The sequence below is a fragment of the Primulina huaijiensis genome, unplaced genomic scaffold (assembly GCF_012295235.1).
Source record: "Primulina huaijiensis isolate GDHJ02 unplaced genomic scaffold, ASM1229523v2 scaffold23605, whole genome shotgun sequence".
Classification (NCBI taxonomy): Eukaryota; Viridiplantae; Streptophyta; class Magnoliopsida; order Lamiales; family Gesneriaceae; genus Primulina; species Primulina huaijiensis.
The window spans coordinates 94019-110738 of NW_027355821.1; the positions used below are offsets into that span (position 1 = coordinate 94019).

The following is a 16720-nucleotide window of genomic DNA, read 5'->3' on the forward strand; positions in this document are numbered from 1 at the left end:
TGATACCCCAGGGTCGGGGATGGCCTCGGCCTACTCTCGGTGGCCCAGACAGTTGAAGGCCAGGTGACCAGGAACTCGTGCCAAGCCAGCTGCAGGCCGGGACCTCATCCTGGAGGTCATCCAAGCCGACCTCCCAAATACCCATAAGCGAGGCTTAAAAAATATGGCCGAGCTCCCATGTCGAGCTCCACGGCCGAGCTCCCAAGCGTTCCCGAGCTGACCTCATTTGTAGTCCGATCGAGTCGACCGGATATGATTGGCCGACCTCCCGAGCCGACCTCCCAGGAAAATAGGCGGCGTTTTCACATCTCAGCAAGAACCCACAAAAATATAAACGAAATCTAGAAGATATGGCCGAATCTTTCACAGAATCTAACCAAATCTTGCAAGATTCTGAGGATCTAAATCTACCAAAATCAGGACTCTATTGTTCTCCTATAAATACCAGGTTTCGTTCATTATTTATTGATTCAGATATTCACATTCTCTTAGCACACACATTACTCTCTAAATTTTCTATTCTCTGACTTGAGCGTCGGAGGGGCTACGCCGGAACCACCTTCCGGCCCCCTGCTAACGTTCTTGTTTGTGGTTCCAGATTTCGCGAGTCAAATCCGAGTTCCCCACTGAAGATCCGACCTCCCAGCCATTGTTCCAAGGTTTGATCCGAGCTCTCTAAGCAAAGATCCGACCTCCCATTTACCATCACCGATTTTAGCAACATCATTTTCAATTACAAATTCCATCAAATCCTGCAAAAGGGTGAGACAGAAGACAGAAAAATTGATTGATTATCACAATGTCTTGCTTCGTTCCCACTTGACCAGCTCGTGAATTGTGAACAATTTGGTCAAAATTATATGGATATTAGGCTATATTATGCAGGTATTTCTATGTTATATACAACAAAATCAATCGATCATGTGAATTCAAAATAAAATATATTTGTTAGACTCCGTCTTAATTATCAGGTTGACATATTACAATATTATTTTTCTAATTTTTTATTTTTTTTATTTTTGAAATAAACTTTTAATTCCAAGATTCTTATTAATTGGACAACTAATTTGATTTTTTTTAAAAAAAAAAAGAGAGAGAGAGGTTATTTTCGTCAGTGTACGTCAAAACTGAAGCCACAAGTTGGAAGCTCAAAAGTTAGCATTCATTTATTGTGTAGTTTGAGATAGGGAAGAGGCCTGGTGCCTGTAAAATGGTAGGAATAGCTTCCTAATTTGGCAGCTCTATTGGTCATTTTGGAAATTATTGAAGCTAGTACGGGAGAGGTAATCGATCGCAATAACTCTTTAACTTTAAATATATTTCAACCTCACTGAGTTTTTAAACTTAATATTTTTGTAATAATAAGAATTCGACCATGCCAGGCTTGGTAAATGGACGTCCATTGAACTTAGATTTTAAAAGAAGTTGATGCAAAAGATAAGTTATGGAAAATGGTTCATAGATTAAGAACAAAATATTGCATTTAGATTTTTCTGATAATGCGTGGCCCTGCGATATAAAGTAAGCAGCTGAAGGACGAGGACCCCCCGCTGGTGAAATGGGAATTGACGGGGTCTCGCCAATAAATGGATGATTTTATGTTACATAAGCTTCGATCAATTTGTACGAACATATAATTACTTGAAAACAAAAAAGTATCCATGAGTGTTTGTTTTGAGCCCAGAAATTCTCGCGAACATCTGGTACAAAAAATGTATCGAGAGCGATGTAACATAAAATCACCCACAATAAATTTGTTACCAGGATTTTCTACTCTGGACGTTTTATGAATAAATATAAATATAAATATTTTAAAATTTTATTTTCTTACACACAAATATAGTTAGTAAAATATCACATAATTTTACTCGTATCTGATTATCCACTACACACACACGCACACAAATATTTCTTGGGATGTGATGATTGTATATATATTAATTATTTNTTTTTACTCAGTAAAAATGCAAAATTAAAAAGATATAGTACTCATTATAATAAATAATAATAAGTTTTAGTTTGAGAAAATCTCTGAACCTACTCTCGTCTTGTCTCATTAATATTTTTGAAACGAGAATGAGAACATGGATAAAAATTTGATCCCTGCGGTTGCAAGGAATCAGGACAAGAATTGAGGTGAGGATGAAATTCGAGAACGGAGATGGCAAACTCGTCCTCCTCGCATCATGTTGCCATCTCTAATCAAAATGTTTGAATTGAAGTGAGTCTCAGCCCAACGGATCATTAGAATACATGTACAAGAAATAAATCAAATGGGCCATCGATTGTTTTCACGAGGCCCAAATTGTAAATTAAATTTACTGCGATTATGGAAGGACAGAGCGAACCGGGGAGGAACCAAAGTACGTTCCTACACACGCATTTCTGGTTTCACTGCGCTAATATTTTACGCCTTTGTTTCCAAGTTTTCAATAATTATCCTTTTTTCAGCATCAAATTCGCTGTCTGTCTCATTCCTCCGCGCCTCCAGATTCTGTATCGGTGTTCTTTCGAATTCTTGTGAAGAAAATAGGGTTTTTAACGAATATAACTCTGCAGGAATCGAGGAAATTTGAGAATCATTCAGAACCGTCTTTCTATGGAATATGAAGCTATAGACAGTAGTGGTATGACGTCTTCCTTGTTATTGATATTTGTTTATTGTTTGTTTAATTCATCGTCTTTTTTATTTACTCAAAGTGTCCGTCTCTTATGATATCGGATCTCGATCGATGTAGTGGCTTTTGATGAAATAGTTAGGGTTTTTGGTACTTTGTGTGATATTTCGCATTATAATGTTTTTATTGATATTCTGTAGGTACGTTGGAGAAACTTAGGACTGGTTTGTTTTGTTTGATCCTTTTACCTTTAGGGAATTCTAGTGTTGAAATTGTAGGCAACCATTCATCCCGTGAATTGTAACGAGAAATATAATTATGGGATTTCGATTTTTGAGGTTTCTAGGTTTCTCTGGCCTGGGGATTTCTCAAATCCCATCATTTCAAATTGAGGATCCTGTAAGTAGCTAATTTTTCGTCGTGGGCTTCTGCTAGTGATATCTTAAGTTGCTTGATCATTGATTGGCAAAGGTAAACCCTATTCCTATATAAAAAAATGCTTTATAATTCCTTCGTTCCTGGGTTTATATCACTTGCTCCAGTCACTTATCTAATTTTTGCAAGAAGAGCTCAAGTGATTTGCCTGATTTGAATTGTTTCACAAGTGTCAAAACTCAAATAATACTCACCACTTAAACGGGTGAACAGCTGAAGCATGGAAACCTTTTTCAACCTGAAGATATAGTAGTTGAAATTGAAATTCGTGTCCTTCTGAGATTTGCATGAATTTGCTTTAGTTATATTGTATACTGCATACCTATTGTTTAATTCTTTTGGGATGATAGTGGATAAGGTAGCCTAACTCATTGTTGGTGAATGATTTGTTTGTCTTAGAAATTTTATTATAGCCGTTTTCTCTTGTTATAAGTTATTGGAATCATATTATTGTTTTTCTCACAAATTATGTTAGCATGTATTGCAATCTTCCTCACATTTGAATTAAAATAAGTGCAGGTACTGATGATGATTGTCCCCAGCTGCAGTATAATAGAGTTCCCGTTGGTGGTCGTGTTACAGAAAATGGAAGAGCATTTGTAGGTTTATCATCATATCAAAGGATGCAAGGTGATATGGAGTCTCAAATCCACAATCTGGAGAAAATAGCATACGGTGCAGTTCTACGAGCTTTTAAAGCTCAGTCTAATGCCCTATCTTGGGTACATTGTGTTTCTTTGTCCATTGCTTGTTATCTGGAGTTTTTTTTCCATGATATATGTCAAATAGATTATTTGACTTGGTTGGGATGGTTTGTGATAACTTCGTTCCTCAGGAGAAAGAAGGTCTGATAACAGAACTAAGGAGAGAACTGAGGGTTTCAGATGATGAGCACAGAGAAACGCTTTCTGAGGTCAATGCGGATGAGCTCATTCAGAGAATCAGAGAGTGGAAAGAGGCAGTTGGGAACCGCAGTGCGGTGGTCAATGCTCCACAGCATGTCAACAACCAACTACCCAGTCCAACAATTTCACAATCTCGGAAAAAGCAGAAGACGTTCCAGCCAGGAAATCAATTTGGCACATCATCTCAATCTTTTCACCCTCAGTCGGTAACCTCGAACGTGACACCTTTACCTTCAGCTGTAAAACGGGGACCTCCGTTAGGACCCGGTGGCCGGAGGATTAATGCTGTATGTTATGGAAATATATATGTTTTTGTTTGACCTGAATTTGACTTTTATATAATTATTTAATATTCTCTTCCCTTTTTGGACAGGGGCAGCCTGTTTTTCCATCTGCGAAACCCATGCAACATGAGTTTGTTGATCAATATTCCACTGGTGTTCCTGTGGATGACCCGGCTGAAAGCATACGTGGCCCATTAATTGGTAGAAGGGTGATGATAAAATGGCCGGCGGACAATAATTTCTATGAGGCGCTCATTACTGATTACAATCCTGCAGATGTATGATCTCTTTTATTTTTTCTCATCGCCTCTGTATTTATCGTAACCTCATGGTTTTGAGAATATCCTCAGTGTGCATTAATGAAGTTGGTTGTGCCTTAAAATGGATCTAGACAAATTCAAACTTTATATTTTCTGTGAGACGTGCGAATATACCAAGATGGAGTTTGGCTTGTTGGGTGAATGGGAGAAAACTGAGTAACATAAGAGTGAATGCTTTTAGTACGATCTATGTCCTTTTGTGTTCGGATTGAAAGATTTGCTAAGCTATTTAATTTTTCTTGGTTCATTATATTAAACTCAATGGTAAGCATCATACAAGTTAAAGTCACAGCCTGCTTAGATGAACAATTCAAATTGATGGCTTAATTATATTAAGTTATTAACAAAAAATATTGTTTTATATTGTGGATATAAACTATGAATCTCAGATCTATAGCAAAATCCTCCAATCAAAACATATTTTTAGTTTTTGTTTTTGGTGTTTAGTTTTGCAAATGTGGACTTTTGAAATTAAACATTTAGGAAAGGCAATGTCATTGTCGAAGTCAATTGGTATTGTTACGCTGCTTGTACCCTTATGGCCATTTTTCATTATAATATGGCACAACATTGTCATTGTTCTTCATCTAACTGGCAGCCGCATGTTTTCTTATGGTCTTCCTGTGGTTTCACAAAGGTTAAATAATCTCTTTGGATTTTCTGCTGTATTCCTTTCACCCACTTCATTACCTTCAAAATTGGAAGTTGTAAATAGTAAATACATTATATTATCCAACCTGGAGCTTATATTGTAGAGGGCCATCCTTTTTCTAGTATTTTCACATGGAATGCCTAGGTTATATCAGTTGGTCAGAAGATCAATTTTGACTGGGAATAAAGTTTCTATTTTTTTTCTCAGGGCCGTCATTCTTTGGTTTATGATAGCAACACACCAAATGCAACCTTGGAATGGGTTGATATTAAGGAGGTAGCTTTCTTTTGTTTCTTGGGTTGGTATTTATTTTTGTCAGATGTTACGTTGATTGTTGTGTTGCCTTTCTTAAATGTATTATTACTTTTGTGGCCAAACTCAATTCTTGGTACCGTGGAAAGTCTGCCTTGGGTGATTTTAAACAAATCAGTTCATCTCTTATTTCTTGTTGACAAAAACCAATTTTCAAGAAGGGGGGTTACCTCTACTTGACTTAACATGATTAACATAATTAATTTTTTATTTAAGAAGAAATAAAGTAGAAGTTAAGTGAGGTATTTGAATGTTGGTTGTCCGTTTTTAGGAGGTTGACTGACATGTGTTGACTATTAGTTATGAAGTTTGTTGCCAATTTAATTTGCTAGTTCTTCACTATTTAGTCATAGATTGATTTCCAATGCAGGTTCCCCCTGAGGACATTCGATGGGTGGGTGATAATCCTTTAATATCTCGACCAGGTGAGAGTGGTGTACAAGCTGGTGGTGGATCTGATGCAGGAAGAGGGAGGATATCCTCATTGAACCATATTCCAAATGAAATTCGAACATTACGGAATGGGGTTGTCAAGGAAGATTTGGGAGAAATTGAGATACTTCACACAGACACATTAATAAATAAGGTATTATTAAGGATTATNTCACTTGTTTTTTGATGGCAGGTGAAGAAGGTGCTTGATGCAAGTCACCCTGATGAACAAGAGATGGAGAAAGCTAAGAAAATGCTCAAGGTTGAGATTGTTTCGAGTACAAGAATTCGAAGTTTTGTCCTTTTGCTTTTGTGCATCTAGTTTAATTGTAATTTGCTGATGCAGGAACATGAACAAACGTTGATCGAAGTGATAGCAAAACTCTCAGTTGCATGTGATAGTGGTAATGGTCACATTTCCTTAATTTGTTGTGTGTAATCTTGACTGTATGATGGTTGGATTGAGTAAATAATGCAGTGATGAACTTATCTCATGCAACTCCCTTGACCTACGTGTGACTGAATTTTGGCCACTAAAATTGATTGCATATAGAATATTACAGCTTGACAATTCGATTGTAGTGAATGTCTGCCGCTAGCATGTGCTTTTTTGTACATGATGCATGTTGCTGTTGGTGAAAAGCATGTGCCTAGCCGTGAGGTATCAGTATCCCTCTACTGCCACTTTGATGATGTAAGATGTATATGGTTTATACAAAAGCTTTTAACCCCGGGCAGTAGTTTTACTAAGTAGTGCACTGTTCCGTTTACCAGCAAGAACTAATTTATGTTTTTAATGATCCTTTTGTGGTTGCATTTAAATGATCGGTTCAGATGGCGAGCATCCTTAATCAATGGACAGGCGGGCCACTACTTTGGTTATTGTTGGAGCTGTGATCTTGAGATGGTACAAAAAGTGCTAGTGGTCAAGAATTGGTGAGGCGAACGATGATATTCCTCTCTGTAATTTGGTTTCTTTTTTACTTCTTTGTTTCAAGTGTCATCCAATGCCCAAGTTTAAGTTTCCGATGCAGTAAACCAGGCTATAACAATTCGCGTATTAATAGAATTAATTGTTAACTGGACTTGTAGACGTTTACAGTTTCTTACTTTATTTATGTATATTTGGTATTTCATCAAAGTTTGCGTCTTTATTTTTTGGTTGCTGGTCGTTGCACTCTTGATTTGATTTGCACACTTAAAGTTGTGGAGATTGATCTAAGTAAGTTATGTAGGCATATAACAATGATGGAAATAAATCGAGTATTATTTGGATTTGCACTCAATATAATTTGATTTTTCGGTAGTAATTCAACGTTGATAAAATGTATACCAGTATAATCTTTATCGGTAAGATTAGTCAATGGTGAATTTGGTGAATTTTGTTCATATTTATAATAAAAATAATATTTTTAACATAAAAATAATATTTTTAATGGATGATTTATATAAAATATATGTCCTACAAAATTAATCCGTGAAATCGATTTACATGAGTTTTTGTGTAAATTAAATTATAAAAGAGTATATTTTTGTCACATTTTTTGTTTTTATTTGAAATGATTGAATAATTTGTGTTTGTGGATGTTTACAGTAAAAAATAATATTTTTGAAATAAAAAAATAATAATTCAACTGATATTTTTGAAATAAAAAAATAATAATTCAACTGATGGGATTTGATAAAAAGAAATAGTGCAACGGGGAATTGGTTTTTATCGATAATTATTTTTTTAATAGTTAACTTTTATGGTAAAATTACGATAATTATATTGAAAAAATCTATTTTTGTATAAAAATTCGAACAATTATATTGAAATCACTTGTGATTATTTTATCTTATTTTATTATGATTTGTAATTTGATTAATATGTGATTTTTTTTTTTAAAAAGAGCCAACTATATCAAACATAATTGTAAATTGTATAAATAATGTGCGAGTTTCAAAATTTTGTAAAATAGATGACATATAGTAAGTAACAAATTTATTAAAATATAGTTTTATAACAAATTATTAAATAATGTGTGAGTTTCAAAATTTTGGAAAGTAGACGACATATAGTGGTCATAGATAAGTAACAAATTTATTAAAATAAATTTGTATAAATTTTTTATTAAATAAAAAACTTAGTTTTTAAAGTTGATTAAGATATTTCCAAAATTAAATTTGTATCACAAAATTGGCCACCAAGGATTTCATATGTACATACATATGACATATATACGTAAAACTACTTGGATACAATATCATATATTTATTCAGCTGGTACCATATAATACTGGAAAAACAATCTATATGACATATTTTCAAATTAAATATATACAAATATATGTATGAATTTAATTTTCAACATATATTGAATATACTGATCATATCTCCACTAGTAAATGCTATACAATGAATACTCGCATGGTCTGAACCATATTTTTAAAGCTAAATTCTTTTCTTTTAAAGTCATTAATTCCTACAACTAGTCTTGAATTTATGTTCCACAAATGAGGTTACCATAACAAAAAGAAGGAATAACTGGTGACCAACAAAAGCAAACCTATAACAAAGAAACATGAATCCATATACTAAGCATAGATTTTTTCTATCCCTTTTCTTTCGTTAAGTACTATAACTTCTTTGATCTTTTCTTTGGCTGTTTAGAAACTGATGCCTCGGTTTCATCTCTTTCCCTACCCCGTTTACCCAAATTAGGCCGGGAAGCAGTCCCTGTTTTTGGTGGCCTCCCAACATTCCTCTTTGACGGGCTACCCTTTTCTTTAGCCTGCCTCGTTTCTAAGCTACGCTTGGTAGCAACTTGATGATCTCTCTTGTCACCACGCCTGCCATTGTCGTTTTTCTTCTGTTCAGATCCTCCTTTGCTACTAGTACTTTCACTAGTTAGAGGTGTACTCTTTAGTGCATCAAGCAAAGCACCGTTGTTAGAGGATGAACTTTGCTTCATTCGATTTAAGAAGTTAGCTGCACCACGTTTCTTTGAGTCTACAACGGGCTGGTTCTTCTTTTTGGGTCCAGCTTTCGGCTCTGAATGAAGAGAAGATGACCCTCCTTTTCCCTGGTTTTTTCCTGATTCTGCCACGGGATTTTTATTTCCACTGTTATTGGATTGATTCTTGCCAGTTTTCTTCGAATTGGCTGCAACCAAAGTAAATCTATCCCTGGTTCTCTTCTTTGTGATTTTGGGCTCTTCAGCATTTTCAGAGGGATGTGAAGGCTGAAGCTTCGTATCCTTCTCCTCAGCTAGCGATGCAGTTTGTTCTTTCTTCTTACTATCGGCCCCTGAAGATGATCCTGCTGCCTTCGCTGCAATTGAACTACGTTTACGACAAACTATCAACGAGCCCGATATTCTAGGCTTTAACAGCAAAGAGTGAGAAGCCTCACGGTCTTCTTTCTTGGTTAAAGATAGGGATTGTAGTGAAATTTGTTTCCTCGATGAATTGGTAAATTTCTGAGACATCTCTTTCATTGTGAGTTTTCGGAACTCGATTGCAGCCTGGGCCTCTGAGGAGTTTTTACTAAAGAAGACAAGTGCATTGTTGACAAGCAACAAAAGATCACGAAAGAACTTGCTGCTGGACCCCGAATACCAACCTTCTTTCAACCTTTGTTCTATTGTTTCGAGATCAACATGTTGAAGAATCAACTTCTGATACTTTGATGTTTCCTGTACAAGGGGAAGCAATATGTCACATACGAAATTCTGTAAATAATAGGCTAGCGAGATCTATGCATAGATACCACATGATTCTTGAGGTAAAAGTTCTTTGTATAATTGAAAAGAATTTGTGGCAGATACTTATGAATTAAAATCAACAGCGCTGGCCTATGACTTGTGCATCAGCAACGTAGTATATTAACCGATTAGATTTCTAATGTAGCATCGAATAAACCCGATTTCTAGCGTTGCATTTCAAATAAATAATTATATTTTTCCCCCCAAAATAAGACACGACTAAATATTTTCTAAAAAACTTCATGTTTTCCTAGTCCCAACTCCATGCACCAATTTTGACGAAAAAATGTACCTTATTTTCTTTACCCAGTTGGTTACATTCAGTGTATCAAGCAGGGGAGAAAAAACCACACTCGTTTCAACAAAATAATGTGAGAGGGTCTAAGAAATAAGTGGTTGCCACCCCATATCAAATTTTACACATAAAATACTAGAAAGTTATAACTTATAATAATTAATAAATAATAAAAACGAAATAAATATTCACCTGACTTCTCAGTCGCCGCTCGAATACAGAGCCGAGCTTGTGGGACCGTATAACTTGCAGAAAGTCAATCAACGGCTGCGATTGAGCAGACAGATCTTTAACGGAACGAGATTGATCCTCGTGGTCACGTTCATCGCCACTGGTGTTGCCTCGCCGCGCCTTATCGATACCCTCCTTCTTCGATCTACTCGCTGAGCTCTGGACATCTGAACTCTCCTTCATCGCCTCGTCTCCTCCCTTCGACTCCGCCTCCGATTCCACCGCTTCTCCCGACTCGCTCGCTCGTTTAGCGATTGCCTCTTTACCTGATTCTTTCTCTACGCTGTTCGAACTACCGTTGCAAGAGTCTTCGCGATCCGGTTTCCGATCCGGTTCAGAATTCAAATCTGCCGGTTCGTCGCTCGACTCCCCGGTTCTATTCCGCCCAGCCTCTGCCGTTTCTGCTTCGACCGGTTCTAATTCTTTCTCACCGGTTCTTGTCTTCTCCGCCCCGAGATCTGTGGAGTTAGATTCGTTCACCGACATGTGATCCTTATCTAATTCGTCGGCGTGAGGTTTCTCGCCGCCGGAAACCGGCTCCGGCGAAGGCTCAACTTCCGGTTTGACGTCCTCGTCGCACCTATTCTCTTCACTCTTTTTCTCTAGATCCGTCCCGGTTCTCTCTCTCCTGGGGCCTCTCTCTCTTTCCTCTTCCATACACTTCATCTTTAACTCCAACGACCTGAATAACAAACGCGAAAATATTAATTAATGCTGATTGAAAAAAATAAAATCCCCTGACTCATCATTTCAAGAACTCTGTACGTCCAGATCTCTAACATGGGAACGGCATGGGACGTAATACGCATATATTCAATCGTAAAAAGAGTACTCGATGTTGAGATCGTAACGTTGGACTTCCCGTCGAAGTTCTGCAACCCGTAGTTTTCTGAGCTCCTCCAGCAACGTCGTCGCGGAGGCTGCGCTTTCGTCGTCATTCGATTTTTCACCGGTGACAGATTCATCATCATTCTGAGCGACGTATCGACGTTTGAGGTCGAGATATTTCTGCCTACAGTTTTGTGCGGTTAGCGTGAGATTAGGGTCGGAGCTCCTTTTCTGGAGTTCGGATGCGATTGAGGACCACGCGCCAGCGCCGTGACGGTTGACGGCGAAGGCGAGTAAAAGTTCCTCCCAGGTCCCCCAGCGGAAGGAATCGTCGCCGTCGGGCTCCTGCTTGTTATCCGGTAAAGCCATGCGAGTGTTTTACGGTACGGTGCGTACAGTTCGAATTTGTTTGGAAATTAACATTTCGTCAATTCATGGTTAAATGGTGTGTTATTAGAGGCCTAGGGTTGCATTTTTTGGGGGGTTTGGAGCTTTATATGTTGTGTTCTCAGTAATTTGCTTATTATTGGTTTTCGCTTCGGCTCAACTCGGTTCGATTCGATTTTTAAATTATAAAATAAAAATTAATAAGAAAGATGGAGGGAGGGTTAACAAATTATTAAGAAAATATATTCATTATCAATTTCTTTTTATTCAGCTGTTCGTTGGGTCCGAGGTAAATTTTATTTTAAGGTATGTGCCCTCGAAAATTATAATTTAATTATTTTACAATAACATAGGAAAAACAATTTGGGGCAGTAAGATTTAATGAATCTAATAAAATACCAACACATGATATTAGAGCGAGAATCATTTCATACACACGGAATCCCTAAAAAAATACACTAAATACTAAATAAATACTTGGTTGAAATATTAAATATAAAATATAATGGAAAACTGGGAGGAGATTGATGGTCGAGGTTGTAAAAAGCGAACACGATCTATCAATTTGACCCGAGTCGGTTAGAAAATTTCATATTAAGGTTGAGGGGGTTTCAGATTTGGGTAAATTCGGATTGGACTCGGAAATCCGACGCGAAAAAATATGTCAAGTTCAGGTCTGATTTAGGTAGACCTCATTGACCTTAATCTAATTCAATAAATCAAAAAATGTTATCATAAAGTATTGATAATTATAATGTTGTTATTGATACGTATATTGAAGATTAATTCAATTAAAATTTTAAACTCCGGTTATAAAAAAGCTTTCAATTTTATTTAATTTTTATTTTTTTACGTTGTTTCAAGGTTTGACAAGTGCCAGAAATTATTTAAAAAAAACGAGAAGTAGAGCTTTAATTGAGAATTTTCGACTGTGTAATATTTATTTTGTGAAATATTTGAATTTTCTAAACAACTACTATTTTTGTATTAGTTAATCATTTAAACAACTGGACTACTAAATTTAAATATTTAAAAACATGAAACATAATTTTCGTATTTAGACAAAATTTTATTAAATGTATTATATGTTTTATTTTTTTTTAAATAATAAAGATAAAAAACAAATCGAATTGCTTCGGATTCAGAATTAGAGTTTTTGGGTTGTTTATGGTTCGGGCTCGGGTTGATACGTTTTTGTAATATACTATTACCCTTGGTTCAACTCGGACCGAATCCAGCAAATCTACCCGAATCAGAACCTCTAATTTATGTTATATAATTTAATGTGCTAGTAGGATAATGGTCAGCGGACTACGAAGACTTGTTTGGTAAGGAATCTGGTGATATTGATAAAAGTTCGTGATTGCCTATCTTTTTCTTATTTTTATTATTTTATCATTTATTTGGATTTTGAATATTTTATTGTAGGACATCAACATCCTTTAATTCTTTATTTTTGTACAAAAAAATATATTTGTTACTCACGACACATGGCATGGAGTGAGAGTTTTTGTTTTTAGTGTGTTAGTTCAATCTTATTACGACATGGACAAAAACTTGTGTGAGATTATCTCACTGGTCGTATTTTGTGAGACAAATATCTTATTTGGATCATCCATGAAAAATTATTATTTTTTATGTTAAGAGTATTACTTTTTATTATAAATATCGGTAAGATTGACCCGTATCACAGATAAAGATTCGTGAGACCGTCTCCAAGAAACCTACTTTATTATAAGAGAGTGTTAGTGGGTAGGAAATATGATTACCAAAAATTTCATGTAAGGCGTCCTCGAAACAAATTGTTCCAAATTTGCTGTATTTCATACAAATAATAAAAAGTAAAAATATTTTAATATACACAAATCGAGTGCGAAACTTTTGAACGTTGGAATGACACAAATCGGGACAATGAGTGAGATTCACGTGTCGTCGTGTCAGTGATTTGGCAGCCACGTGCGATCTCTTTTTTAGGATATTTGTTTTTTCATGATTTACAACTTTTATGTTAATATTTATTTGAATTCTTAACGGATCAATATCAGATTTCGAAAAATTATAATGGCGATTAAGTTTGCTTCAATTGTTCGACATACCATAATTCATTTTGCTCCAAACAATGGGTGGGTATTCAGCCATGGGCCTGGCTTGCTGGCCTAAATTGAGATAAGTGTACTCTTACCAATAGTGGATAATTGTAACACTGTCCTTATTATAATCGTCTCTTTGGTACTTGGATTAGATTTGGACCATATTTCAATTCAATTTCTGTATTCATTTTTCTACAAAACCATATAATAATACCCTTTTATATTCTTTCCATTCTTCATATTATTGCATAACATGATCTGTTGTATGAAAGTAGTGAATATATTATTTATTTATTTTTTGAATTGTTTATTCCAAAAATATTTGGTAATTATTATTAGTATAAAAATTATTATACCTTATTTGTATGGAAAACAATTAATTTGAATGAATTTATATAAAATACTTTATACTTAAAATTCCAAGTAGGTGTTCAATTAAAATTTTCTGAGTTGATTTGAAGATGAGTCATATTTTCATATTTTATTTGGTTAAAAATAGGTAGTGGATAATCAACTATAAAATAAAATAATTTGGTTTTGAGTTTTGACCCACATGAGAATGTGTGATTGTTGACTTTGCTGATTTGTTATGAAAACAAAATAATAAACCTTGCTTTGCTCATTATTGTTACGCAACCTGCATTCACAAGTCTATTTTCACTTTTTAAAAAATTATATTTTAAAAAATGTTTTTATAAATTTTATTAGAGATTATGATAAATATTTGATTTTTTGTCTACATGGAAATTTTAATTTTAATTTTAATTTCTGAAAGAGACATCTCATATGAAAAAGAAAATATATATACAATGTTATCTAATATTTTTTAGAATTGTTTTAGGGGTTGAGAAGATTTTTTTTTTATCGTGATATAATATAATTGACGATGGTTTTTTCATAATAGAAATTAAAGTCAAATAATTATTACATTTAAAAACACTATATATCCTAAAATTGAATTGAATTTTTTTTGTGAAAATACATCGCTCTTATTTTTTATATATAGAAAACCAAAACAGCTTTCTTAAAAATAAAACCAAAACATTTAATTACAAGAAAATGTGAGTTTTTTTTTTTTAAAAAAAAGCAGAAGCGATTTTTTGTCGAAGAGACGAAAGCATACACCTATACAATATTTTGAAATTTTAAAATAAAATTATAGAATATAAAAACAAAATATATAAAATTTCTTACATGATGTGCCGAATAAAAAATTTACTTTAAAAGCCCATTAATATCATAATGGGCCGTTGCAACGAATACCAAAAAAGCTTGATGAGAAACGACACAAAAATGTTGGTCCCAGCCCAACAACATTCATAGAATATGAAAACATTCACATTTTACAATGCCCTCTTTGTTTGGAGCATTCACAATTCAATTCGATTAAAGAATTCATAATTTATTTATATTTCCAAAAATTCAACACACAATACTTTTTTTCAATATTCTCAATTATTATCTCATATTTCAAATCAATTAATTACATTCGTAACATTATCTTAACTCTATTTTATGTTTTTCCCGAACAATGATTTCATAAAATAAACTTTGCCATACACGAAAAACAATTGTTTCAATTTGAATTCAAACAACATTCCGAAAAGAACACGAATATTTTCGGCTTAATTCCAACCAAAGTTCACCACTATTATGCAAATAATATAGGTATATACCATAAATATAAACAATTCAACCTTCAAAATTATGCAAATCACAAGTTCAAGAAAAAAATAATATGCAAATGTGCAAAAAGGAAAACCAAATGAACCAGTGAACATGGAGCTTCACTTCTCATCCTTGCCTTCTCCCACCGGCGAGAAGGCATCAAAACCCTTCATTTCAGGCGATTGTTTGCCGCCCTTGCTCCTCCGTTTGGTGCCGGTGGAGTAATTATTCCAGTCATACGGTAAAAAGTTCATTTTTCCGGCAGCTATGTCTGACCTCAGATCACGCAAGGCCTTGCTCAGAAGGCCATTCTCAGCTTGAATTTGCTCCATCTGATTTTTCATGTCCAACCATGCGTCTGCTACTTCAGCATACTTGGGGCCAGGCTCTGTTTTCTCTCCTGTCGGTTTTGATTTTGTGATATGCTCGATTCCTATTTTGTTCATCACCAAGAGCGGCAGCCCGATACCTATAGGCCGATCACCCCTCTTACCCACCATCACCGCGTCCGTGTCCGCGGCTGCAGTCTCATGCCGCGAAATCCTTAACCCCCATCGGAAGTTCAACATGGCGAAATCTGGAATCGGTAACGCCGTTCTAGCGCTCATCTCGGCACCTCTCAACAAACCACTCACCACCCCTGCCGCCGCCTTGGACTCAGCGGACGAGGAGAAGAACCCAGTCCCCTTTAAATACCCGTTACTCACAAAACCGTCCCCACTCGCCACGCCGTCTTCGAACCTATCGCCACCGAGACCCTTGACAAACTCGGACGAGTGCGATTTCTTGAGTGTGAAATCGCCGAAGTCGGGTTTGAAATGGATGAAAAAACTAGGGTTTCGGCTGCCAATCAAGTTAAATTCGGCGCTCATGTTCAGGGGGCTCCTGTTGGGGGATCCGAAACGCCCAATCCCAGTCTTGAAAACGAAGGTAAAAGGGTTCTGAGCATCGTTCGGACGATACGAGAATTTGATGGAGGGGCCAGAATCAAAGAAAGTAGCGAAATTGATGCATAATTCCTTGGTTTCTCCGGCTGCAACTCCCGATTGAAACGGGAAGTTCATGATGTTTACTGGGATTTTAGCTCTCAACAGAGGCTTCCGGCCATCACGAAACTTGATCGAAGCCTTCATAATTGGCGATTATTACTTTCCAATTTTCTCTTTCCAATTTTCTCTCCGGGCTGCAAGTGATGATAAATAATAGAGAGGTGGGAATTTTGGTGATGGTGGCTATGGCCTCCAAATATGTAACGAGAGTTCCCATTGTTTTTGGTGATTTTGAAATTCAAAAAATAAATTATTTGGTTCCATAATTTCGAATTCAGCTATGGACATTTTTTTTTTATTGGCTCCAAATTCGAATTTTATTCATTGTTTATATCTAATTCGGTCATGTTTGTATAACCGATTGTTTATGAATAATTATTTTTCGGGATTATATTGAAAATATATGATTTATTTATGGTATTATGTAATTATTATTTGAATAATGTGTTGTTTTTCTTAAAAAATAATA

The 16720-nt window shown here is 35.5% G+C and overlaps 3 protein-coding genes across 6 annotated transcripts; 1 reads left to right on the forward strand and 2 right to left on the reverse strand.

The window, feature by feature from the left end:
* Positions 1 to 2357: 2357 nt before the first annotated feature.
* On the forward strand, positions 2358 to 7043 carry LOC140967134 (protein EMSY-LIKE 3-like). 3 transcript variants are annotated; one of them, XM_073427547.1, is made up of 9 exons: positions 2358 to 2627; positions 3573 to 3775; positions 3889 to 4245; positions 4338 to 4520; positions 5422 to 5490; positions 5897 to 6112; positions 6152 to 6220; positions 6305 to 6362; positions 6793 to 7043. In XM_073427547.1, exons 1-9 carry the CDS (start codon positions 2600 to 2602, stop codon positions 6807 to 6809), a joined length of 1200 nt encoding a protein of 399 aa, XP_073283648.1. In that variant the 5' UTR covers positions 2358 to 2599; the 3' UTR covers positions 6810 to 7043. The 3 variants fall into 3 exon arrangements, with proteins under 3 accessions (XP_073283648.1, XP_073283647.1, XP_073283646.1); XM_073427546.1 differs by having other exon boundaries at positions 4332 to 4520; positions 6541 to 6865; XM_073427545.1 differs by having other exon boundaries at positions 2359 to 2627; positions 4332 to 4520.
* A 1330-nt stretch (positions 7044 to 8373) lies between these two features.
* LOC140967121 (uncharacterized) lies at positions 8374 to 11543 on the reverse strand. Of its 2 annotated transcripts, none has more exons than XM_073427521.1 (3): positions 11062 to 11543; positions 10191 to 10911; positions 8374 to 9634 (listed from the first exon to the last, which is right to left on the reverse strand). In XM_073427521.1, exons 1-3 carry the CDS (start codon positions 11424 to 11426, stop codon positions 8576 to 8578), a joined length of 2145 nt encoding a protein of 714 aa, XP_073283622.1. In that variant the 5' UTR covers positions 11427 to 11543; the 3' UTR covers positions 8374 to 8575. The 2 variants fall into 2 exon arrangements, with proteins under 2 accessions (XP_073283622.1, XP_073283623.1); XM_073427522.1 differs by having other exon boundaries at positions 11081 to 11255.
* A 3778-nt stretch (positions 11544 to 15321) lies between these two features.
* LOC140967072 (uncharacterized) lies at positions 15322 to 16335 on the reverse strand. The gene has a single exon (XM_073427431.1). The coding sequence runs from the start codon at positions 16333 to 16335 to the stop codon at positions 15322 to 15324; it is 1014 nt and encodes a 337-aa protein (XP_073283532.1).
* Positions 16336 to 16720: the final 385 nt, after the last annotated feature.

Coding starts and splice junctions, on each gene's coding strand:
- LOC140967134 (XM_073427546.1), top strand. CDS start 2,600: ATGGAATATGAAGCTATAGACAGTAGTG. Junction 2,628..3,572: donor TGAAGCTATAGACAGTAGTG/GTATGACGTCTT, acceptor AAATAAGTGCAG/GTACTGATGATGATTGTCCC. Junction 6,221..6,304: donor AAGCTAAGAAAATGCTCAAG/GTTGAGATTGTT, acceptor TTGCTGATGCAG/GAACATGAACAAACGTTGAT.
- LOC140967121 (XM_073427521.1), bottom strand. CDS start 11,426: ATGGCTTTACCGGATAACAAGCAGGAGCCCGACGGCGACGATTCCTTC. Junction 10,912..11,061: donor CGTTACGATCTCAACATCGA/GTACTCTTTTTA, acceptor TTTGTTATTCAG/GTCGTTGGAGTTAAAGATGA. Junction 9,635..10,190: donor AGCGGCGACTGAGAAGTCAG/GTGAATATTTAT, acceptor CCCCTTGTACAG/GAAACATCAAAGTATCAGAA.
- LOC140967072 (XM_073427431.1), bottom strand. CDS start 16,335: ATGAAGGCTTCGATCAAGTTTCGTGATGGCCGGAAGCCTCTGTTGAGA.